Below are 26,127 nucleotides of genomic sequence, written 5' to 3'. Positions count from 1 at the left end.
GCAGATGTGATGCATGGATTGGAAGCACAATTACCAGAGACATGTGTATGGAATAACCTTAAATACATACATACAGATTAATAAATTGGGAAAGAAATAAACATGGTAGAAATATATCACCAGAAAAGTAAATAAATTTGTGTTTGTTTGGGAGACTTTCCCAAATTTTCTCTATTCATCAAATTTTTTTTTTCAAAATAATATCAAATCAAATACTTAGTTTTTATTTATATATTATATTTAAAAATCAATTTTACATTCAAAATATCACATCAATACCTATTTATGTTAAATTATATAACTATTCAAATTCAAATATTTTACTATTCAACTCCCAACTCAAAATCCAACCCCCAAACAAAAATCGAATAAACTATTTACAAGTAAAAAAAGAAAAAAAAAAAAAGACAATTAATGTGATGGCAGATGCAGAAAGATAGAAGATAGAAGATAGAAAGAAAGAAATTATAATATGTACAGATAGATGGGTTAATGCATGGTGGTTCATCTCTCTCTTCTCTCTCTCTCTCTCTCATCAAGTGGGGTGGGTGTAATAAAGGAGCGGGGGTGGGTGTGTTGGAGGGTGGTAGGTCTGTGTGATTAATTATTTTAATTTAATTTCATTAACTACACTCCCCTCCCAAAATTCACCTCTTTTTTCTTCTTCTTCTTCTTTCTTTCTGGCTTTCTTTGCTGTTTCCTTTTCCTTGCCTGTAATTTTCTATCTTCTTTTCTGTGCATTTTTGTCTGTTTGGTCCATCCATCCATAAATACACATATATATATATATGTGCAGGTGTAATAAATTGAATCTCTTTGAGCTGCTGTAGCAGGCAATCATGATTTTGATGGTGAATTTTATTTATTAGTATGTTTTTGTGAAGAAGAAGACCTCTCTCTCTCTCTCTCTCTCTCTCTCTCTCTCTCAATCTCTCTCTCTCTCTCTTCTAATCTCATCTGTTTTATTGCACTGCACCAACCCCTTCTTTAATTCTCACTCTCCTTCTATCTTTAGTGTGAGAGTAGAGAGAGAAAGAGACAGACAGACACATTTAGCTAGCTAGGTTCTCTTAAATTTCTTTAATTCAATGGTGTGATAGTTGTTGGGTTTTTCTGCATTTCTCTGAATTGAATTGAATTGGATCAATGAAACTACAGAAAAATCCCAATCTGGGCTGCGCTATGAAATTAGGGTTTTGTTCTTCACCATCATCATCATCTTCTTCTTCATCCCCTTTTGCCCTTTTGCCCTTTTCTCATCTCCTATGGCTATTTCTTCTTCTCCTCCTCCTAATAATCTCCCAGCAATCTTCTGCTGCCATTTCCAACTTCACTAACAACACCTACAGACAGCAAATCAGCAGCCTGAGACTTGCCAGGATACAAAAGCATTTGGACAACATCAACAGACCTCCTGTCTTCACCATTCAGGTCTCTTTCTTAATAATACTTATAATTGATTTAATATTATTGTGTTTATATGTATGTATAGAAATAAATCGAGCTAATTTAATTTGTTTTGATGAATTAATTAATTAATTTCAGAGCCCAGATGGAGATATCATCGATTGCGTCCATAAAAGAAAACAGCCTGCTTTAGATCACCCCCTCCTCAAAAATCACAAAATTCAGGTACACTGAATAATTTTGAACTCCAAATTTTATTTTATTTTATTTTTTAAAGAAATAATAGAGGATAATTATATTTTTCATTGAATGAGTTTTCAACTACCAACTAACTCCCAATGCTATTTTTATTACTAACAATGTATTTCGAATAATTAAATAATTAATATGATGCATTTTCAGAAAGTCCCACCAGAAATGCCAAAGGGAATGAGAGTGTTCGAAAACGACAACGTAAGATTCATTAACAATAACACTAGGGTTTGGCAAACGTGGCACCGCCGGGGGCTGCGCTGCCCTAAGGGCACAATTCCGGTCCGCCGGAGCACCGTCGATGACGTCCTCAGGGCCAAATCTCTCTACCATTTTGGCAAGAAACGCCGGAAATTCAACTTGCCGGCGGCGGCGGCCATCCGCCGCCGTGTCGACGCCCCGGATGTCGTCAGCGGCAATGGCCACGAGGTATGCCCAATTTATACTTTTAATTTTGTATTATTTGGTAATATGAATTTATTAAAAATTATATTATATTAAATAATTTTTATATATTATAAAATATCATATTAAATATTTATTAATTACTATAATTTTAAAAAAAATTCTAAAATTTTAAAATTTATTAAAACTTGTACAGAGTGGATAATATGCTACCAATAATTGTTATATTTACTCCTATGATTGATTAGTTAATTTTTTTATTTTTTTAAATATTGTATAATAGAAGGCAATAAATTGAATTATAATTTTTAATAATAACACTCCCTACCCATTATCCGAAGCTATAAATGCACAAAATTTTTCATTCATTTTAAGGAAAAAAATATTCTTAATTTAAGATTCTTTAATTTTAAAATAAATATTTAATTAAAGAAAGATCATTGTAGTTAATTCTCTCCTTAGTGGGGCCTTATATATATATATAAGTTTATTTAAATAATCTCTGATACACTATTCTTCAAGTTTTACGGGGCATACCATTATTCATAGACTAACTACTTAGACATTCTAATAATATAGTAATTTATTTAATTAAATTAATAATATAAATATAAATAAATATTATCCAATACATTATTAATTCAGGATACAAATCGTGCCCGCGACGGCATTCTATGCATATAAATAATTCCCTTTGAAATTGAGCATGTAGCGTGAATAATTCTATATATTTATTTCAATCTAGATTATAGAAAATTTAATTAATTTCTCCATGCAAAATAAAATTAAATCCATTTTATAATCTAATCTTGTTTTTAATTTAATTCGAAAGCACGCGATTGCGTACACGCATGGCTCGGGAGAAGTGTACGGCGCAAAGGCGACGATTAATGTTTGGGATCCGTCGATAGAAGTCGTGAACGAGTTCAGCCTCTCACAAATTTGGGTGTTGTCGGGTTCCTTCGATGGCTCTGATCTTAACAGCATCGAAGCAGGCTGGCAGGTAAAATTAATTAAACCCTAATCTTCGATTATTTCGAGTTTTTTTTTTTTTAAAAAAAAATTACTGATTATTCAATTTTTAGTATTATTTATAAAAATATATTATTTTATCTCGTGGTTAAAGGGCTGATGGTTGTACTAGTCAGGTTAGTCCCGAGCTGTATGGAGACAACCGGCCGAGATTATTCACCTATTGGACGGTACGTCGTTTATCTTTTCTCTTGCTCTTTTTATTTATTTCGTATATTTTTAAATGCGAATAGTTTTTAATCATTTTTTTTTAAAAAAAAAAAATACTTATCGCTTTCCCTCTAAGTATGGAATTTATAAATATGTGCATATATATTTTCTAGTATATATTGAAGAATAAGTAAGAATTAGAGTCATACTTAGGGTTTATTTGTTTTTTTGTTTCAAATTAAAATTATTACTATTTATTACTTATAATTTTTAATAAAAATATGTTATTTTACAAAAAAGTATATTAAAGTACCATTAAACTAAAATTCAAATAAATTCAAACTTAAATCAAAACCTTAAATATGAGGAAATGGCATTTTGGCCCAATGAACATTTTGTAAACTTCAAATTTGTTATTTACTCCTATGACAACTAGTGCATTCATTTTGTGCGTTTTTTTATTATTTTATTTTATTTTTTATTTATATTAGATATGATAAATTGTGTCCCTAATATCTAAAATAATATTTAATGATGAATTATTGATTTTTGTAAATAAATAGAATATATATACTTTTTAGTGATGTTTATAAAAAATGTATAAAAAATGGTTAGAGTGAACAATCTCTCTCTCTCTCTCTCTCTCTCTATATATATATTTTCCAATCTTTATTAATTAATTAAACACTTTTTATGGGGCATTTTCTCTTCAAAATTATTTTCTTTACATTATTACTCTTGTATCAAATTATATTATTTCTGAGATAAATATGAATTAACATTGGCTAGCTCTAGCTAAAACAAATTCCCTAAAAGATACTACTTGTATTATTATTATTATTATTATTATTATTACTTGCCAAGATACCTAAGTGTAGCAAGGTCAAGACCGATTTAAAAATAATTTATTTTATTAATCCTAAGAAGTCAAATGAGCTGTTTGCTTAGGTTATCTAAATTTATGAATATTTTACAAAAATATTGAGATGAAAATTAATTAATTAATTAAAATAATTGGGCACAGCACATGAAATCTGTCATTGTCGAGAGCCCATTTGTATTTAATATTAAGTATGGAAGTTGACTGCCCATCTTCCTCTCATTACTAATTTTACATTTTTGGTCCACGCCCCATAAATTCACAATTATTTATTTATTATTATTATTATGGTGACACCTTAAAATAAAATACATGATGAATTATCATATGTTTATATAGAGTTGAGTATATTGTTGACAATCATTAGTAAAAATATATTTATTCTGTTAAAATTTTGTGTGTGTGTGTGTATATATATAGGTTTTGAAACTAAAAATTCTTCATTGTTATGTAATAATAGATATGTGACATTTAAATTTCAAAATAAATATGGTAAACTAATATTCTGTGCCCTTCATCTAACCAAGGCATATCTTGTTTTAGTGACATTTAAACTTGTACTAATTTAGAAAACTTCCAATCATAATAAAAATAACAACAACAACAACAATATAATTTATCTTCTATAGTCATGAATATTTTATAACTTTATAAATAAAAACAACTTAATTGTATATAATTATAGTTGTTTGTCATTCCATAACTTTAAATTAAGTATAGAATAATTTCAATAATTGGATACATTACATTGAAGTTTTCTTACCCTATTGTGTCATAGCTTTCAACTTATGTGTTTATTGCATAGTACATTGTTAGGAATGCCCATTAATTATTGTCATTGAATTCAATTTTTTATTTTTTTTTCATAATATATATTAGATTGAATTTTTATGTACATTTGAATTCGAACTTAAATTTTACAGAGCGACGCGTATCAAGCCACGGGGTGCTACAATCTTTTATGCTCGGGGTTCATACAAACAAATAGTCGAATAGCTATTGGCGCGGCCATATCACCAATATCTTCGATAGGTGGGAACCAATACGACATTACCATACTCATATGGAAGGTATGTCTCAATCTACGAGTATTATCAACCATAAAGATTTAAAAACAAAAAATGGTTCTTGATTTATTTTCGCTTTTTTTGCGATGATAGGATCCAAAATTAGGGAATTGGTGGATGGGCTTCGGAGATAATACATTAGTGGGCTATTGGCCCACGGAGCTTTTCACACATTTAACCGACCGGGCCACTATGGTCGAGTGGGGCGGGGAAGTTGTTAATTCGCGGGCCAATGACGAGCACACTTCAACCCAAATGGGCTCGGGCCATTTTGCCGAAGATGGATTTGGCAAAGCGAGCTACTTTCGAAACTTAGAGGTTGTGGATGAGGATAATAGTTTGAGTTCTGTTCATGACATATCGATCTTAGCTGAGAATACGAATTGTTACAACATCAGACGATCGTATAACAGTGAATGGGGCACACATTTTTACTATGGTGGGCCGGGGAAAAGCTCGAAATGCCCGTGATTATGTCGCCGGGGGCCCAAAGATTCAAGCCCAAATGCTAAAATTTAATTATTTGTTATTATTATTATTGGTAGTAGTAGAAGAAGTAATGTTGTGCTATTTCCAACCATGTTTTCTGCTGATTTCCCACTTTTTCATTGTTCCAAGTTTTGTCTTTGTGTATGTACGTATGTACTAATAAGCATCAAACATGTAAGGAAATGGCCTAATTATTATGATTATTATTCTATCTGAGGGAAGTATTCTATTTCTTTTATGTTGTATGCATGGTTCAAAGAGATGCTAACTCATATATAACATGGTAGTAGTTATGGTGCTGGTTAATTAAAAACGAATATTAATATAACACAAGGAATTAATAGTATATGAAAATAATTTACACAATATAGACCACAATTAATGTTTGGTGTTTATTGATTGTTGAGTTGTTACGGCTAAATAAAAAAAAGATAATATATTGTGTGAGTAACTAGTATGTATACTTATATGTATGTATATATATATATATTACTCCCTCCGTCCCATCTTTTGTGTCCGATTCACCGTAAATATAAAAATTTAGGTAAAATATAAGTAAGAAGAAATTAGAAAGTATATTAATAAAAATTATTATTGTATAATTAAGATTAAAAAAGTTATAAATTATGAAATTTAAAATATAATTTAAAGTGTATAATCATATTTTCTAAAAAAAAAAAAACAAATAAAGTGGAATGAACGAAAATAAAAATAGTAGAAGAAAAAGGTGGACGAAAGGAGTATAATATTAATGTATATATATTTTTTTGGCTGAGCGGTTAATAGAAATATATAAAATAAATTTGACATTTTTATTTTTCTAAATATAAAAGAAATAAATATTTTTATAAAAATTAAAATTATTCTAGTATTTACATATTCATCATGAAAAGAAGAATAAATACGAGTCCTCCTCTATTTACCAACGGCATACCTGTCGTATGTAGCTAAGCTAGCCATGCCCAAGCCTCCAAGACACTAATCCAATTCCATTCCCATATATACTTCCCAAGGATCAACAATCGAAGCAGCCCATCTCAACTGTTCTACCACAACCACTGTCAATGTATCAATTCGAAGCCTTGAACAAGATTTTAATGAAAGATCTCATGTAAATACTAAGAAATCATTACCTTCTTTTATTTCCACGATCAGATGGCGAAAACTTGACAACACTTCCTCTTCAAATCAATCCATTGTAACTCTGCTAGAATAACTTGGTCCAAAATCGCAGATAAGGGAAAATGGCAGCCAATAGTCTCATTAAAAGTGGTGTATCGGCATCTCCTTCCGCTCTTTTGCTTTTCTTGAATTCAGTTCGTGCTCCTGCTCCTGCTCCGTTAGGATTTCTAACCTTTTTTTCTACTCTCGCATGACTATCCAGCTCGTCCCATCCGCCAAAGTTTTGGAGATCGCCCTTTGCATTTTGATCGGATAAGTTATTTGCATCTACCCACGACTTGTAATTTCCAGCCTCCTTCACTTTCTCATTGTACATTTGCTTTTCTCTTCTCACTCTGGCTCGGCTGGAAGCTCCGGCAAATGGTTTTTTCTTTCTCTTAGATTTTGGCCTCAGAGATTTCTCCGGCCTTCCAAAGAATGTTTCAGTTGCTAAGGAAAATGCAGACTGGGCAAGAGGTAGAGCCAAGGCCATGATGATGCTGTTAGGCCCCATTCCTGTCACCGTGTAGATGACAACTGCAGGAATCATCCACCCGAAGGCTTGAAATACCTGCGGCAATGCTTATTTCGTTTATTCATAAAATTCAGACATAATTTAGAGACAACAATAGATTGAAAAGAGTTCGTTAAGGCGACAAACCAATCAGTTTTTACACAATGTAAGTACCGAGGAAACTTTGATCCACACGACGCCTAAATTGATAAGTTTGATCATAAGTAACACAAGCAACCTCTCATATGCTCAAAAGAATTTCCCAAGTAATTATGATTAGTGATTACTAGCAATTCAAGCATCTTAGTCGAGCCATGAGCAATAAAACTTTCCGTGGAAATTGGCATTGTAATACTAATCAAGTATCAACTGTGTTTACATAAACACTTTTAAAAGTATCCACACTGTTCATCAACATTATCTTTTTCAAAAAAAGAAACTTTTTTTATTATTGTTATTCTCATATTTTTCCAAAACTCTAAAATTTTTATCTAAACAGAAGTAATTGAGAGTGTATTTGTCGTCAAGTTCTTTATATGCCGTATAAAAGAAATCAACTTCTTTAAAGCCAAGCATCGAGGGGAAATGATTTTGTAGTGTATCGAGTTCTATCAAGCACGACCACATTCAAATCCACACTCACATGCACAAACCAAGCTCAAGCTCAAACATCAAATCAAACTCGAACACGCAAACTATATGCACCTGCTTACACGGCATTCGTATTACTATTGATTTTGTACTACCATTTATCAAAGAGGGATAGCCCACACAAATCACACTGCATTAGCACAATACTGGATTAGGGAACTGTAATAAATTTGCTGGAGTTCTTCGAAACTATCTTAATTCTTAAACCACATTAGCTCAGTAATCTGCTTATCACATATGAAATAAACATCATTCAATCTAAATGTATTTTTATATCAGCAGATACACAGAATCTGAAATATGCCAAAGCCTCCATAGAATCCAGGATCATCTCAAAGAATTTCAATCTGTACAACGAACTCATGGATTCACTAGAATTATGGTGATAGTTTGTTATTTTTTAACCCAAAATCAATAAAACAAGAAAAAAGAGAAAAGGGGATTTATAGACTACCTTAGAAACCCAATCTAATCCAATGGAAGTTTCGAGAATCCCAAACCAATTCTCCTCCTCTTCGTCATCGTCATCATCAGCGTCGGCATCAAAATCATCATACCACCAAATCCTCTGCTTTGCAACGTTCCTGAACTCAAATTCAGTTCCCTCGCCATAGTCGTCCATACGAAATCTGGACTTGTGCTTCGGGTTAACATTCTTCTCCGAATCCCATCGCGAGCCGCCGCTCCGGCCACCGGATAAACACCGCCAATAATTAGTTTTACTATTCGGACGATTATCGAGCGTGAATCTTCCGCAGAAAATAAGAGAAATCGGAAGGGGAAATTGGATTGAATGAAGCTCGGGAGTGGGCAATGAAGAATCGCAGAGCCCCATCCACGGTAGGCCGGAGTCGAGTGTACAACAATCAAAGCATAAGGCACAACACTATGATGCTACTACATTATCCACATAATAATTCGGGGAGAAGGTATATGAGTTAAAGCATATATCTAAAGGAAAGTTGTTAACTAAATTTTAAAGTTTAAAATACCTCAAATACGATTATTGTAAAAATTATTTCAGTGATAATATAATTAGTTTATGATAATAATAATTTTTTATTTTTTATTTCAACATTGCCATATTATTTATCAAAAAATAAATAAAACTATCTAATAAATTGAAAAATAAATGGTATATTGAAATTACAGCATAGACAAAGGTTCGCGTCCGGCGTCCCTAATCTCAATCGGATCGGACTGCAAGAGCAAACCTCGCAGGATCCCCACTGACGAACAGGTTGGTTGCTGCTCGATTCCGGTGAAAAGGTATGTTTATTTCACTCTAGCGAACTAGAATTTGATGCCGTAAGTGCTGCAACAAAAGAAATTGTTTTGGATGAGGTGTGGAATTTATTTCGTCGATGCGTGATTTCATGTTTCTGTGTCGATTAGAGCAGTTGCGGTCCCAGGCATTGTCGAAGCTGGATGTGTTTTTTAAATCTAAATGAGATGAAATTGCTAGGGCATCGGATCAAAATTATGGCATTTTAATGGCGTAAATTTTGGTTTTGTTTCTCAGCCATGAACTTACCTTAACAAGGAAGTCTTGTAATCGTTGTCGATTATGATTTATACCTCAGAGCATTGTCTAACTTTTTCTATGCTTATCTTTGCAAAGGCTCTTGTGCTTCAAGGTAGTACTAGTTCATTGAGATTACTTCTTGACTGGTTACACATGCTGTAGAATAATACCCAAAATTCTTTATCACTTTATGTATGATAAGATAGGAATAAGATAGGTCCTTTCATATAATTTGAGTTACACAGGTTGATTTTAGCATGAATAATTTGACTTACTAGTTACTACAATCTATAGAGATTTTGATCTACTTCATGGCTAGATACCGTAGGAAAAAAGGGGTTAAAGAAAGAGAGCAAGTTCTTTGATAATTCGACGAAGACAAGAAACTTGACATGGCAGCAAGACTGAACCAGGTGGCGGCCCGGATCATGGGCGGCACCGGAGCCGTTTCTCGATCTGTCGGGTCCTCTCTCCGCGAGCGATCCGGAATGGGCCTCCCTGTGGGCAAGCACATCGTCCCTGACAAACTGGTGAGTATACTACTTTTCTTATGAAGAATTCGTAGATAACCAAGGAAGAAATGTATTAAGCTTAATCTCATTTTGCTTTTATTTTTGGTTTCTTTTGGTGACTGTAATATAGCTACCCGTGAATGATGAACTTGTGTGGGATAATGGAACTCCATTTCCAGAACCTTGCATCGATCGTATTGCTGATAATATTGGGAAGGTTGGATCTTTCGAGTAGTTATCAGCGTTTTTTTATGTGAATAGTTCCATTAAGCTGATTTTGGTTTATAGTATGAAGCGTTGGCTTGGATGTGTGGCGGGCTAGGATTTTTTGCGTCGCTTGGTCTGTTAGCTGTGTGGAACGATAAGGCCTCAAAAATACCATATGTAAGTAGTACTTTTCAGATTTCAAATATATGCTTTTGTTTTCACTCGTGGCTAAAAATTTAGTTAATTAATCTGTTTAGATTGAGTTTCATTTTTTCTCTGAAATTTATTGCATTTGAAATGCTGATGTTTTTGGCTGCTTGTTAGTGAAGTGGATTGCCATATCTTAACTCATGAGTTTTGACTGTAATAGCATATGTTCTTGAATTGCTTTTTGCCTCAACTTTGAGAATGATTATCAGTGCTATTGTAGATTCAAGCATTTTCAATTATACCAAAATGGGATTCAGGATTGTGGTTGATTTTAGACTTGATATATGTTGACGACTATAGCGGTTCAGTCAGTGGCTGCCCTGTTCACTATTTCTTTAAGTTATTTGAGTGTTTTTAACTGCCACTTTGTTTACTTCTAGCTTGTCTTCAAACCACTTGCAATGGTTCATACACCTTAACCTTAAAGATTGTACTAGCCACAATTCTCACCTCTCATCATCCATTTTGTGCTATCCAATCTTAGATCTGATTAATATAGTAATATACATACTCACTTTATTCAGAAGTTTGAATATTGTCATTTTCTAGCCTCCTTGAGATTTCTTGTCTGACATGAGTAAGCTCTTTCCATATTTCAGACATGAGTTGTAACTTTTAAGTTTATGATTAGCTTTTCCCCGGGCTGGATGTGGTTGAAGTCATCAGGGTAATGAGTCATAGAACCACAATCTTTTGAAATTGTTTGATTAACTTATTCCTTATTACATTATCATTTTTGTGCAATAGAAGCATCTTATGTGACTCTAATACCATTTTGACTCAGCAACAACAATCTTCCCTTGATTTTTTCAGACACCCAAGGTCTACCCTTACGATAACCTGAGGGTTGAGCTCGGTGGAGAGCCCTGAGGTTGTTTCTTACCAGACCTTTTGCCTGCTGGTAATCATTTATATCTCAGGTTTCCTCCTATCAATTTGAATAAATCCTTGAGTAATGAAAAAATGAATTTGTTAATACTTCGAGAGTCGTATTTAATTTCTGAATTCTGTGTGGTCTACTCAATCTCTTCTTCTTCTTCTTTTTTTTTTTTTTTTTTCAATGAGGCAAGCAATTTGATTGGTACCAATGGAGTTGGTGAAATAAATGAACAATTCGACGGGGAGAACATCACTTTTAAGGATTTACTAAACTTTTTGCAAAATTGTTTTTGAACTTGATTATGATATTCATGGAGAAGTGAGAACTATTTTATACTCCTTCCAGCCGAGTGAAAAGTATCTATTTGACTTTTGCACGCGGATTTAATTATATTATTATTTTATGGATATCTATTGTAATAGAGTAGTGTAAAGTTTATTTACGGTGCAATTATATATATAAAGGAAAGATTTTTTGGTATTTAGTTTGAGCTATTTTTACTGAAGACAAAAAAAAATAGATACTTACTAATTGAACAAAGAGAAATGACAAAATAGATGCCTATATATTTATTATAATAAATTATATATGATTGTGTGAATAATGAGAGATTGAATGAATATTGGTAATGAATTAGTGATACGTGTGTTTATTTTGTATTTTGGTTGAATGTGTGTTTTATTTTAGGTAAGAAAAATTATGTCGGTAATATAAAAAATAATATTTTGTGATTGAATAAAAAAATATATATTATATATTGTTTTAATATTTGTATATAATATATTTCATATGTCTCAATTTAAAGTATTTTTCTTTACCGTTTGTTCTTCAAAAGTTTCATTTTCAGTAAAGTAGTTATATATTAATATCAAAATATATTTTTATTTAAATTACAAACATATCATTACACATAAATGACTTATACATAAAGTCAAAGGGTAAATGTCAAAATTTTTGTATACGCAAAATGTAAATGAAATCCTTAGAATCGGATATAGATAGTATACATTGATGATGACAAAATAAACATGGACCGTAAAATTCAATAATTTAATCTATACAATATGAAAGTTTAAATACTTCGGACACCAACAAATGGATGATGCACCAGAGTCACCATCAGAGTTGTGTTGGTCCGGTCGGACGTTGATCATCTCAAACTACTTCATCATCTCGAACTGCTTTATGATGGTCATGGCTTAACCCTCAAAACGGTCTTGCCTTTCCATCAAGTTCGCTAGCCGACAACTCTCGTCAATCAAACCACCAGACGTACAATTATAACTCATAAATAGTTGCACTCCGATGACACCATCGATGCCAGTTATCCAAATCCAAAGATCTTCTTTTTCTTATCCCAACGCGCCAAGATTCTCAGGAATTACATTTATGAAATTAAATTTCATGAGTATTACCAATGAAATTACTCACGGAATTAGAAATATATTTTATCAAATATTTTTATTTATAAAACGTACTATATATATATATATTATTTATAGTGCTATCTAAGTTGCCTTAAACAAATCAAACGAAAATATGTGGAAAAAACACTAATAAAAAAATCATAGTAAACTATTAATAGTCAATATAATCTCATGGATATCAATATTAGCAATTCCAAAAATGTAATGTCATCTCTCGAGATGTGTTTAATATTCGAATATACTTTTGAAGCTTATTGTAAATTTTATTGTACAAAAAGAATATTACCACTCACAAATAACAATGTTTTATGTAATCAATTTTCATTGACAACGAAAAGAAAGAGGACGTGGATGAACTTAATTATGAAAAGGATTTCATAGTTGGATATGATTTGGTCTCAAGAATATGAATATGAATATATATATATATATATTTATATAAAATACAAACAATGTTTCACTAAATTGTCCATTACTGAGTAAGTAAAGGGACAAACCTAAAAGACATCTTTTTAGGGTTTTGTATTGCTAGCTACTCCAATCTCACTTGATTATACCACTGATAATATATATATATATATATATATATAAACAAGAAAAGAATCATTTCATTTTTTTTGTAAAAAAGTATATATATAGGTGGTCGATGGAATATTGACTCAATGTATCCCTTAATTCAATAATGTTTTGTTGTTTAGTGGATAAAGATTCAAACTTTTTTTTTTTGTTTTTCTACAAGAGGTGTCATTTTCACATATATGAATTTGCAATGCTGAATTAAATAGTCGATATATCATAAGTGGGTTGGCTGTGTTTGTGATTTCATTAATGATGATTTTAAAATTATTTTGAAAGGAGAGAAGAAAAAAAAAGAAAAAAAAGAAAAGGACAATAAAGACATTGTAACAAAGATTAATGTTTGCCCTTTCAGTTATATATATACATACCTCTTAAAAATACAGTCTTTTGTTAAAAAAATTAAAGTCTAAATAATTATTTATTTTAATAGTGTCTCTTTACAGCTTAAAGAGCTATGTTTCTTTTAATGTGACTTTTATAAAGTGAAATCATTATTCCTCTAAAAAAACAAATAAAAATTAATGACTAAAAGAAGGTAGTTTATTAATTATTATGAAAATTCCATATTATTATGATTGGGAATTCAGTTTTACTATTTAGAATGAGATGATGTTTGGTTAATATTTAAGTTATGATGCAAGATTTATTTAATTAAAATAAATTTAAAGATATATGTTGAAGCATTAAATAATTATATGACAATGTGAAATTGTTTTATAGATTGATTATATATATGGTTATATATATTTTATAAAAAAGTAAAAAAAAACTAATGCATATAAATATATTTATTTATTTAAGAGACAATAAAAAAATAAAATAATGAGAGTCCAATTTAAAAATAAATTAAGAAATACTAGAGATGAAAATTATTAATAGCATAATGCCCACTAAGGTCTAACTTAAAATGAAACCTTCTTTCAAATCATTTTAATGAAAGACCATACTAATTCTCAATTTATTTATAATCTAAATTCTTGTATAAAAGAACATTACAACTATTAAAGCCACCTCAATCACTATCCTTATAGTGTATTTACTTTGAATGATAAAATTATACAATTTCATCATACATTATTATTATTATTATTATTTTCATCTATCAGGCATGATAAAAATAATTCAATCAAATTTGGCATATTAACCACTTGTTTGAAGATTATAGTGTATATTAACAATTTAAAATAAACATGTGATTAGGATGAATAAAATAATCTATTAACTTTAATCACTTCATTCTCATCCAAATTTAGTTTGGCCAAAACACACACATACATATATATATATATATATATATATGCAATCTTTTCTTATATATTTGTATATTCTAACTTATAATTTTGACTCACAAGTGTTGATGGGCTATCCTCATATATTCCCACTTCAACTTGAGACAAACAAGCAAATATAGTTTACTATTTGGGTCCATGGAATCCCATGCACTTCAACAAAGTTTTCATTACAATAATTTAAAATATTATTAGGACCCTTATTATGCCAAATAACACTAAATCATTATCCTATTCATTCCCAATTGTACCTTCATACTTTGTTTATGAATTTCCTTCATATGTGCAAATTAAAGTCATTCTCCATTATAAGTACAACATGGCATCAAAACTAAACCTCACATACCTTTCTTCTTCATTTAGGTTATACATTTCTTGCCACTAAGAATGTCTTTCTTCTTCAAGTTTAGGTCATCTTCAATGGCTACAAAAACATCGAAGTCGATGGTTGTCAAGATTTGGGAGCCATCCGATGTTGTTTGGTTTATGAAGATTTACTAGCTTGCAAATGTGCAAAAGATCGACGATATATTGTGAAGCAATTGGTATTAAAGGGGTTGAAGTAACAAAGGGGGAAAGTTCGTCTTCTAGGCAAGTCTAATGCTTGGCTTCGATATATTTTCAATTCTCTACTTTTTTTTTTTTTTTTAAAAAGAACAAAGACAGCTTCTTTCGATGTTTGGATAGACGGAATTCGGAAAACAGTCAAGAGAATAAAGATGGGATTTTGGGATCTTGAACAACTATGGGTTTGTCAAAAGATTCCCATTAAATACCATCAAAATCTTGTAGATGATGTCTTGTTGTTCTTATTAATATTTTTGATATTTGACTGTAATATTTTGGAGTATATTGTCCAAAACCTAATCCTTTAAATGTATGAAGATTGGTTGGATCCATTATGTGTTTGTTGCACTTGAAAAAGAGGATCCAATGATTGTTTCATTGCCCTCGTATGGAGAATATTCAATAGCATGCAGCTCTGTTTATGTAAATACTTTTAAACTTTTTATCATTATTTATTAATAATAATTTTTGATAAAAAATAATAATAATAATCATATCATATATATATATATATATATATTGAAAAATCATCATATCAATTTTCTAATGCTTTATTCATTTGAATGTTTTCAATATTATTTTTGTATTATATAATTTTCATCAATTTTATCATTTTATGTAAAAGAGAATAACTGTTTTTTTTTTTTTTTTGGTACCTAAATTTATGCAAAATATCGTATGAACATATTTCACTTTAAAATTATAAATTCAAATTAACTCAAAATATAAACAAATATTACAGAATGACATACCCCCTTAATTCTAAACACAAACTTATTTATAACTACTTACTCCCAAAATTCTACATTTTTTATTTTTTATTTTTAGCATAGTTAATTCCAACTTTGAAGGAACAATTATGAATTGATGGTGGTGACACTTATCACTTAATATTAATTATTAAACAATGGGTATGTTTACCGGAAAGAATTTGATTTTGAGTTTTTTATTTTAAATATTTGTTCCGTCCAATTGAAAAGTTAATATTTTTCATTTTCATTCGTTTCAAAACAAGGTTATCATTTCCTAATTTAGTAATTGTACTGTTAACATAATAAATATCATTTCGACTTATAATATATTACACAAATGCCATTACTTTTATATTACACCATACTAATAGAGGCATTTTTGTCTTTTTTTTTTTTTTTACTACAATTCAATATAATACTAATATTTAAAAATTACGTGCAAAAAACAAACGCAACCCTTCCAACGAGACGGAGAGAGTAGAAAAATTTTGAATTGAAGTAGTTGTTTAATATAATATAACTATGTATGGATGTGTTGTTTTGAATGTAAAATTAAATTTTAGTGTAATATAATAAATAAAAAATATGTGTTTGATTTGATTTTTTTTTTTAAAAGAAAAATTAGAAATAGTAACTTTTATGGCGTAATTAATTTTGATTATTATTATTATTTCTTTTTTGTATTGAATAGTACTAATCTGGTGAGATGTTTTAACTGATGCATAGGAAGAATAAAAAAATTGAAATCAACTTAAAATATTCATTAACTTAAGTCAATTATTCATTAGTGTTTGGATATGTACCATAAAACAAAGCTCATATGAGTCATGACTACTATAGGTATAACATTTTTTTTTTTATTTTTATTTTTTATCTATTCTTTGCATTTTTTATTTTGTTGTTTTTAAATAAACTAGTTATTTGATATGATTTTAAATGAACATTGAGTGTTGAATATAATTTATTCTTTGAAATCTTGCGATAATTCATGATTCAATAAAGAAATAAATAAATAAAGTAAACAAACCCTAAATAATTCATAAATTATATATTCATGTAAATAATTACATATTATTATTATTATTATTATTATTATTATTATAAAATATATTATTTAATCTCATATAAAATTTTAAGATAATAAAAATAGATATTTTAAAATATTTTTACAATTTTCAATAATAATTAAAGAGAATAAAAATAAGTGAGCACAACCATATATATGTGTGGATATCAATCTTTACATTACTATAATAAAACAACATAAAAACTAGTCATGTAAAATATACATTATGTGTGAATGATCGATCATACAAATGGTATATATAATAACAATCATGCTTCACGACATCTTATCCATTATTTATAAAATTACAATAGAGGTAGGAAAAAAAAAAACAGAAACTACACATCATAAGTATGGTCTATCTCTACAGATCGAATGTTAGAGAAAACATGACTGTATTTAGGATCTTGAAGCTTTGCAATATTTTCGGAACTTACCCACAACATCTTCAATTCTTGGAGATTCCTCATCAACCTCATCTCTTCCTTTTCTGGGAGGATCTTCAACCTCGGACAAAACTGGATGTTCAATCGTTCGAGTTCCGACATTGCGCCGTCTCCGATTTCGACATTTTCGAGATACCACAAATCAAGAAAATGAACTTCTTTGAGCATGGAGAAACCATTACGTGAGATAACCATAGCATTGTTTTCATAGTGCAATGCTTGATCCAATTTGAGGTACACTAAGTTCGGCAATTGCTCGAGAGCCGGCATCGGATCTTCGTTTAGCTCGGTTTGAATCAACGTCACGTACGAAAGATTTTGTAAGAGATTTTCGAAACTCGATATCTTTGGCACTTGAAATCTTATCTTAAGCCTAATAAGATGTTGCAAACTCTCGAGCCCATCGGTCGAAGCAAATGCGCCTTCGGCAAATGTTACGTCGATAGAGACAAAATTCTTTAGCTTAGCCATCGAAGCGAAGAGCTTGTTCGCATCGACGCCTTCTTTTAGGCCTAACCCTAATTTGCAAAGGCTAGTGAGTTCCGCGAGGTGCTCGACAACGATGTTGCTTGTCCAAACGAAGGATAGGGTCTGTAATTTCTTCAAAGTGTCTAACCTCAACGGCTCTTCGCAAACGATTTGCCCATCCATAAAAAGATGTCGCAAACTTTCCAATTGCCATATGATGTTCGGCACCACCAGCCGGTGATTGTCCGAAACATCAAGAAGTTGTAGTCTCTTAAGGTTACCTAATGTGTCCGGAAGCTTATCCAACTTATTGCTTCTTAACCTTAAGTACCTTAGCGCAACCATTGTACATATCGAGTTTGGGAAAGTTTTCAAGCCAAAGCCTTCCAAATCAAGCAACCGTAAAATTTCAAAACTTTCCCAAAACTTGGATGAAACACCGTCAAGATTAACTTCGGATTTTGATCCGGAAAAGAAAAGAGAGCGGAGGCGCCGGTTTTTCTTGGAGGCCACGAGCCCTTCATTGTTGTAATGAACAACACAATGGCGATGTTTATCGAATGATTCAAGATCAAATGGTTCCTTTAAAGCCTCAAAGTTGATTTCCTCTTTTGCCTTCTTAATGGATAAGTCATGCAGAAGATCATGAACTTGACAGTTCAAAACCCTAACCCCATCTTTTCCCAAATCTTTGACTTGAATCATGTTTCGATTAATCAACTCGTCCAGATAACTTCTTGCAATATTCTCCATTGTCTCCTCGCCCCCCTTTTTCGAAGGGGTAAAGCCTTCGGCGATCCATATTTGTATCAAGTCTCTCGCCGGGATGGTAGCATCCTCTTTGTAAAAACTTAGACACAAGAAACAAGATTTTAGTTGCGGAGGCAAATCATGATAACTCAAATCCAAAATAGACATTACACTATCGTCACTTCTTCCCAAATAAGAATCCATTCCTTTAAGAACCTTCTCCCAACCACTTTTCAATTGTCGTTGCTCTTGTAATAAACCTCCCATCACACTTATTGCAAGGGGCAAACCATCGCACTTGTCTAAGATTTGTCTTCCTATAGCCTCTAATTCCGACGGGCACTTGCCTTTATTCTTGTCGATCAATGCCACCTTCAACAATAGTTCCCAACTCTTGTCGGAGTCTAATCCATTATGCTCGTGAATATATCGAGCACCCCTTGGAATGTTGCGAAAACGACTTGTTACCAATATTCTACTTGATGTACCTATAAAATCAATTTACGAAATGACCATATAATCATCAATAGAAATTCTTTTAAGTATATATACACTTATATGTATTAATTGGACTATAAAGTTACATGTTTCTTTTGGTTGAGTTTGAGAAAATTTAGTTTTAGTTTGATATTAAAATAATATTTGATGGGATGTTTTGTTAGAGGAAAAAATATATATTTTTTTCCAAAAAAAAGCAGAGTCCAAATAATAAAATTTGGTTAAAAAAACAAACCAGCAGTTTAGTTTTGTAATAAAACAATTATTGATATGCAAGAAAAGAAAAGAAAACAAGTTTCAACACGTACTTAGTAAAATTATCCAAGTAAAATATCGAAACAACTTTTAATGTATATTATAAAATTTAACTACCACAAGCCTACAAGTTAGAGTTCGTTTGAATTGACTTAAAAATAAGCATAAGTCAAAAGTAGAAGCAGAAGTTAAAAAATAGAAAATATGTTTGGAATCATTATAAAAACATATTTTATAAAAAAAACTGTTTGAATATAATAAATTGAAATTATTTTTCAAACGGTTAAAATTACCAAATAGAACATAGTTACGTTAATATATATATTTTTTATTAAATTTTCTAATTTATTTTAAAATTTTGTAAATTATATTTAAAAAATTTGCACTATCTACCCTAATTGAAAACATATTTATTAAAATTTATGTATAAAATATATTTTAAATTTTAATTAAAAATAAAAAATATAATTAACTTTAAGTAAATTTAAATTAGTCGACAAATTATTTTAAAATTTTATAAATTATATTTAAAAATCTTAAATTATCTACTATATAATTAAATTTATATTTTTAAAATTTAATATATTAGTTATATCGTTTAAATTTTAATTTAAATATAATACTCCTCCGTCCGACAAGAAGGTTGTCATTTGGTTTTTGAATCATTGTATTTAACATTAAAAATATTTTTATATTTGAATAATTTACTCGAAAAATATCATTGTATTTGTATAATAAGAGACTAATAAACGTATTTTTGCTTTTTTATCTTAATTTCTACGATGTATTGATATAATAATTAATATTCAAAGATGAATACGTAAAAAGGTCATGACAACTACGTTTTTCAAAATAAAAAAATAAGTGATACCTTAAAGTTCAAAAATATATATATATATATATATGTAAGTGAGACTTTAGAATTAGAAAAACAAGTAAGTGAGACTCAGTATATTTTATAGAATAAAAATACGATAATTAAATTTTAAAAATATATATATTAGAAAAAAATAATACTAATAAAATAGCAGTGAGGTTAGGTGAGTAGAGGTTACCTTGATCGGGAAAAGCTTTGGCCAAGTAGTCCCAATCCTCCTGCCGCCAGATGTCGTCAACCACCAGAAAGTAACCGCCGCCGCCGGCGAGGCGCTCCTGGAGCATCCTCTGCACCTCCGACTCCGGCGACTTGTCCATCACATCCGCCACCGTCCGGCGGTCTTCCTCCTTCTCCACCAGCTGCATCACCACCGCCTTCATCACCTCCTTGGGGTTGAACTCCCGCGTGACGCACACCCACGCCCGCCGCCGCCCGTACCTCTCCGCCACCGCCGCGTGGTTGTACACCATCCTCGCCAGCGTCGACTTCCCGCCGCCGGCCATCCCCACGACGCCGCCCACCTGCAGCCCCTCGCCGCCGCCCCACACCACCTCCGCCAGCAGCCTCTGCACGTGCTCCTCCAGCCCCACCACGTGCCTCTCCGTCTCCCAAGGACTCACCTTACGACGTCGTTCCACGCTCTCCGATTTTGACGACGATATTGATCCCTTCCCCAACTCCTTCAGAATGTTCTCGATCCCGTACGCCTTCCGGCTGGCTTCGATGGCTCCGAGCCGCCGCTGGATGGCTTCGATGGCGTGCCCTAGCCGGTCCAGATTGTACACGTGCCGGGGGAACCAGGCGAGCCAGCCGCGCAGCCCTCGGCGGCGCGGCGCGGCGACTTTGAGGGCGTAGATTTCGATCAAGTCTTCGGAGTCGTGGGCGACGGCTCTGATGTCGGCGATCCACTTTCCGATGAGCTGGTCGGCGGCGGCGGCTTGCTTCTCGGCGGCGTCTCTGAGGAAGCACTGCATGTTCTCGAGCTGGTCTTTGAGCCGAGTGAGCTGGTCCTCGACGTTGAGGAGGAAGGTGACCTTCTGAATTGCCATGTCGCTCAGCTTCTCCACCGCGAATGAGACGGCTGCTTCCGCCATGGATGTTGTTACTGGACCTTCAGATCACAGAGCTCTTATTATTATTATTATTATTACAATTTGGGATTATTTCTTCGATGCGTGCGTTTGATTGTGTGTAAGCGAGGAAGGTGCTTCTTGTAGTAATGAATTTAGTGCAACTTGCATGTTAATTAATTATTTAATTATCCTATAATCCTATTGTGGGAATGATTAGAGTCGCCGTTAATTAATTAAATATTCTATTACAATTACTGTAGACATAACAATTTAAAAAAAAATAAAATTAATAAATAATTAAAAATATATTAGCAAAAATAATTATTTTATTGTAGAAATAATTATAAAAATTTACAATGAAAATTTAAAACAAAATTAAAATATGTATTCATTTTTCAAAACAGAAACAATAATATGAATATAATAGATGAGTTGAAGAGAGTATTAATTAGGACACGAAATGTAATTTGTTAACATATGACTTAAATTAAAAATATATATATTATTATTGTATGTTGTTTGTTTTATGTTATATGTATACTTCAAAAAAAAAAAAAAAAAAAGTGTATGCTAAGATAAATTATAGTATGTGATGTGTGTATATATATCATGCATTGTCAATTCATATATTATTTGTATTATTTAGTTTAGGTAACAATGTTTATAATTACATATAGTTTGAAAGGTCTGTATCATTTTATTCGTGATTTAAAAATTGTACGAAATTTTCCTGTGTATTAAAAAATATGTACAATTTTTTTTTTTGAGGTTCTATAAAATATTTTTAAAAATACAAAAGAATCTCATACAATTTTTAAAAAATTTTGTACAATATTTTCTAATAGAAAAGAAAGTTCTATATAATTGTAAAACTATGAGGTAGTATGATACCAACTTTTTAAACTATAAGTGAATTATACACAATTTTTCCTTTATTTTATGTGGTGTATATTATTATCATATGATATGAGTATATACGATATATTTGTATTACGTGTAACATGTCCTTTACGATGTTTTGGTATACTTCATGTATTACCTTGCTTATACTTTTTGTGTTATTACCGTGTTGTCTAATTACAATCAACATTATAACTACCAACTCTCTTATATTTGAACGTCAAATTGCGATTTTTTATGTCTTAACTAAAAACGAAAAAATAAACTACAAACAAATGCAATCTTTATAAGTAAAATGAACTTTACAAAAGTGATGCAATCAAACATTACTTAACCCAACACTTCTTTGTAAGTGGTAACTTTTTATTCTTAATCACCGTAATTTGCGGCTTAATTATAAAGTTAGTGAAATTTCATGATTATTGTAGTATAGGGGAAAAATAAATAATATAAGTAGTGTTCACTTTATATTTTCTTATGTATGTATTTTTTATATCATGAATGAAGATTATAAAAGATAATATTTTCGGTTGATTTGTCAATTTTTTGTATGTTGATAGATTATATATATATATATATTGTGTGAGTGTATATATATTTATTATATTTTTCTTGGTAATATTCATTGATAATTATATCACTTAAAATTTGCTGGATGAATACACCCGATATAAAAAAAATTGATAATTTTAAAAGATTTTTTTTTTTGTAAATAATAAAATACTGGTAAAAAACTAAAAACTAACTGTTCGTGTTTCCATGTCTTATTCTTGTACTATTCAAATTTTGAATTTTTCTCTAAAAATTAATATCACATTTAACACGTTTTCTGTAAAATTACGACTAAACTATTTTCATATAAAAATAATTAAAAATAAAAATGTAAAGCAAATAGCAAAACAACACACCCAAAATATTACAATTATCGCCGGCCATTGCCAACTTTAATTAATTAAATCATTTGACAGATCTAACCAACATTCCAAATAATTGTAATAAAACTTATTTCATCATGTGTTCTAATCTATTTCTTGTTTCCAACATAACAATTTTTATTTTTTATTTTTAGATTTTATTTTAGTTTATTTTCTAAAAATTAATAAATAAAATCGATGGTGTTGTAGGTAGCAAACAAGGAGCAAGTTAGTGTTTAATTAATTTATTCTTCTTGTTGTAGCAAAGCAATTAATTAATAATGATGGGTACTAAAATATTGTCAATTATCCAACCCCATTATTAATTTATAATCTCAAGTTGCTTTACAAAACTCAATATTTGGATATAAAATTGCAAGCGTGACTTGAACATGTGATTTAGATAATTAATTTGTAATAATTGAGGTGACAAAGTACTCTACCTAATACCCACTTATCTAATTGCTATATATATATATATATATAATATATATAGTGTTTGTGTGACAATTCGGTGATAATTGTTAGCTGATTTAATTAACTATTAAGTTAGTTGATTCAATTAGTTGTTTGATTAACAGATTCAATTAATTGGTTTCACTAGTTGATTCAATTAATTATTTATATTTAAGTATTTGATAAAATAATTATTTGATATTAGCTATTTATACGTAAAATAATAATTGAAAGTATTTACATTGTATTTTTAAAATATTCAACTGTGTTATTTGAAGCTTAGAGTTTTTATTAATTTTTTTGTTATTGATTATTAAAAATTGTTATAGTGTCATGGATATATTAGCTTTGCTACTTTTTAGATATTTCTGTTAAAAAAGTTAATATATTTTTACTCAAAAAGTAATTTTTTTTTATCGAAAATAATATAAAATATAATATAACAAATTTTTAATATATATATATATTTGTTAATTATTAATTAATTTACTACTACAATTTTCATTAATTTTAATCTAGTTTATGTATTTTGAATATAAAATTTATATACTAAATATATAAAATTAAATTAATACTACCTCCATCCCACATACTGTGTTTGCTATGTAGACAGGTATTTTAGGAGGGGTGTAATTAGTAGATAATTAAGAATGTATCAGGGAAAATAATTATCCTATAATATAAATAATTATAAATTAAGATTAAGATAACTAATTAGTTTAATTAAAATTTTAAAATAAAAAATAAAAAGTTTAAAATGAGATTAAAATGTACAATCATTTTCCAAAAAAGGAAAGTCACATGGTATGTGAGACGGACAGAAACGGCAACATGGACATGGTATGTGGGACGGAGAGAATAATTTTTATATTTTTTCTTTAATCTAATAAACTAATATATTTTTAAAAAAAATAAAAAATATATAAAATAATTAATAATTTTAATTATTTGAAAAAAAAAAAAAATAGTATCATAATTTACCAAAAATTCAAATATATTAAAATGAAAAATAAAAAATATATATAAGGAGAATAATCACTCACTCCGTCCGTCCAGTTAAAAGAATTACTTTTAATTTTTACGTACAAAAACACTCTTATAAAATGTTCCATATAATAGATTTTTTATTTTTTATTTTAATTTGACTTTTATGGTCCAAGAAGCTTTATCAAACACCATATTTAAAACTTATTTACTAAACAACATAATTAGTTTTTTTTTATTGATCAAACTGTTAAAAACTATTAAATAAATTAAAAAATTTTAAAAATTGTAATTACGTCTCATAATATAAATAATTATTTTTTTCTTTAATTTTCCCAAATAACACCCAAGAAAAAATCTAAATTGCAAAACATTTTTATTAATATTCTACAAATATAAGAACAAAAATCATATGAAAAATCACAAATAGTGTAGATTCAATTGTCCAAAAAGCACCACCGATCAAAAGTTAATTAAAAAAAAAAAACAAAAAACATATACATATTGTATACACTAAAAATATATGTCTAAAATCAATTAAATATCATGTATTTTGGAAGAAAATAAAATTTCAATAAAATAAATATATGGTATTTAATTATGCACATATGTTAATTTTTGTACAATAAATATCAACCATTAATGCAAAAATTTGCTTAAAATAGAAGATATCGTACAAATATTACGTGCATAAATAGAGCCATAATAAATTTGGCAGCAAAATAAATTAATCTTGTCAATAAATGAAGTATATAAATTAATATCTTCCAAAAAAGACAATGATATAAAGATTTTGGCGAGAAAGGAAGGTGCAAAATCAAATCCATCAAGAATGGAAAACGACATCCGATGGAAAATGAAAGATTATAAAATTTTTCCATACACTTGGCACCATCCGAAAAGGAAGCCAAGGCCACCCATCTCCTATAAATAGGAGCCATAGCCAATTCATTTGAGACACCGAAGTTGCATCAATGATTCAAGCAAAGGGGTAAGTCTCTATACTCTCTCTGTATTGTTCTCAATGTTTTTTGTGTCTTTTGAAGCGTTCTTCGGACAAATGATCCAATATTGGTTGACGAATCGATGAAGTTAACGTTTTTCATCGTATGTCCAAGCCGGAGGAAGGATCAAAGCTCTCAAAGCCGTCGAGGAATTCGTCAAAGCCAAGGGAAGGTCTTCAAAGTTTCTCTCAAAGCTTCGAGGTGTTCATCGCGTTCTTCATAAAAGGCGCAGACTCGGCCCTCTTCGATCCGAAAGTCAAAGGGACATGCCACCAAAAGCGGTATGGAGCACCAAATCCACATTCTCAAAGATCAAAGCTGCGGATCGTTTAAAGAGAACATCAAATCCAAAGCTTAGGATCAAATCACCCGCACGTAGACCAAAGCCCTCCAAAAGCGCAAAGACAAATAAAAAATCAAAGCTGCGGATCGTCCAAAACAGACATCAAATCCAAAGCTAAGGATCAAATCGCCACACGG

The 26,127-nt window shown here is 30.4% G+C and overlaps 4 protein-coding genes across 8 annotated transcripts; 2 read left to right on the top strand and 2 right to left on the bottom strand.

The window, feature by feature from the left end:
• Positions 1-694: 694 nt before the first annotated feature.
• Positions 695-5,895, top strand: LOC127257749 (uncharacterized). Its single transcript, XM_051284213.1, has 7 exons — positions 695-1,431; positions 1,546-1,632; positions 1,810-2,088; positions 2,897-3,067; positions 3,213-3,266; positions 5,050-5,196; positions 5,287-5,895. Exons 1-7 carry the CDS (start codon positions 1,147-1,149, stop codon positions 5,662-5,664), a joined length of 1,401 nt encoding a protein of 466 aa, XP_051140170.1. The 5' UTR covers positions 695-1,146; the 3' UTR covers positions 5,665-5,895.
• Positions 5,896-6,509: 614 nt separating this feature from the next.
• On the bottom strand, positions 6,510-8,843 carry LOC127257742 (uncharacterized). Of its 2 annotated transcripts, none has more exons than XM_051284207.1 (3): positions 8,463-8,843; positions 6,816-7,414; positions 6,510-6,740 (listed from the first exon to the last, which is right to left on the bottom strand). In XM_051284207.1, the coding sequence occupies exons 1-2, from the start codon at positions 8,841-8,843 to the stop codon at positions 6,890-6,892; spliced, it is 906 nt and encodes a 301-aa protein (XP_051140164.1). In that variant the 3' UTR covers positions 6,510-6,740; positions 6,816-6,889. The 2 variants fall into 2 exon arrangements, with proteins under 2 accessions (XP_051140164.1, XP_051140163.1); XM_051284206.1 differs by having other exon boundaries at positions 6,510-6,723.
• On the top strand, positions 8,796-11,821 carry LOC127257743 (NADH dehydrogenase [ubiquinone] 1 beta subcomplex subunit 8, mitochondrial-like). 4 transcript variants are annotated; one of them, XM_051284210.1, is made up of 6 exons: positions 8,796-8,937; positions 9,161-9,277; positions 9,862-10,063; positions 10,176-10,262; positions 10,334-10,429; positions 11,276-11,465. In XM_051284210.1, the coding sequence occupies exons 3-6, from the start codon at positions 9,926-9,928 to the stop codon at positions 11,330-11,332; spliced, it is 378 nt and encodes a 125-aa protein (XP_051140167.1). In that variant the 5' UTR covers positions 8,796-8,937; positions 9,161-9,277; positions 9,862-9,925; the 3' UTR covers positions 11,333-11,465. The 4 variants fall into 4 exon arrangements, 3 of the variants coding, with proteins under 3 accessions (XP_051140167.1, XP_051140165.1, XP_051140166.1); XM_051284208.1 differs by having other exon boundaries at positions 9,853-10,063; XR_007840074.1 differs by lacking the exon at positions 8,796-8,937 and adding an exon at positions 11,062-11,129 and having other exon boundaries at positions 9,129-9,277; positions 9,853-10,063.
• Positions 11,822-17,237: 5,416 nt separating this feature from the next.
• LOC127257726 (putative disease resistance protein At1g50180) lies at positions 17,238-21,410 on the bottom strand. The gene is made up of 2 exons (XM_051284188.1): positions 20,495-21,410; positions 17,238-19,174 (listed from the first exon to the last, which is right to left on the bottom strand). The coding sequence occupies exons 1-2, from the start codon at positions 21,408-21,410 to the stop codon at positions 17,361-17,363; spliced, it is 2,730 nt and encodes a 909-aa protein (XP_051140145.1). The 3' UTR covers positions 17,238-17,360.
• Between the last annotated feature and the right edge of the window lie 4,717 nt (positions 21,411-26,127).

This window comes from Andrographis paniculata, unplaced genomic scaffold, assembly GCF_009805555.1.
Source record: "Andrographis paniculata isolate CXL003 unplaced genomic scaffold, ASM980555v1 Contig58END, whole genome shotgun sequence".
In the NCBI taxonomy this organism is placed as follows: Eukaryota; Viridiplantae; Streptophyta; class Magnoliopsida; order Lamiales; family Acanthaceae; genus Andrographis; species Andrographis paniculata.
Note: the sequence above shows the minus strand (reverse complement) of the source record. Positions and strands in the feature narration are given on the sequence as shown.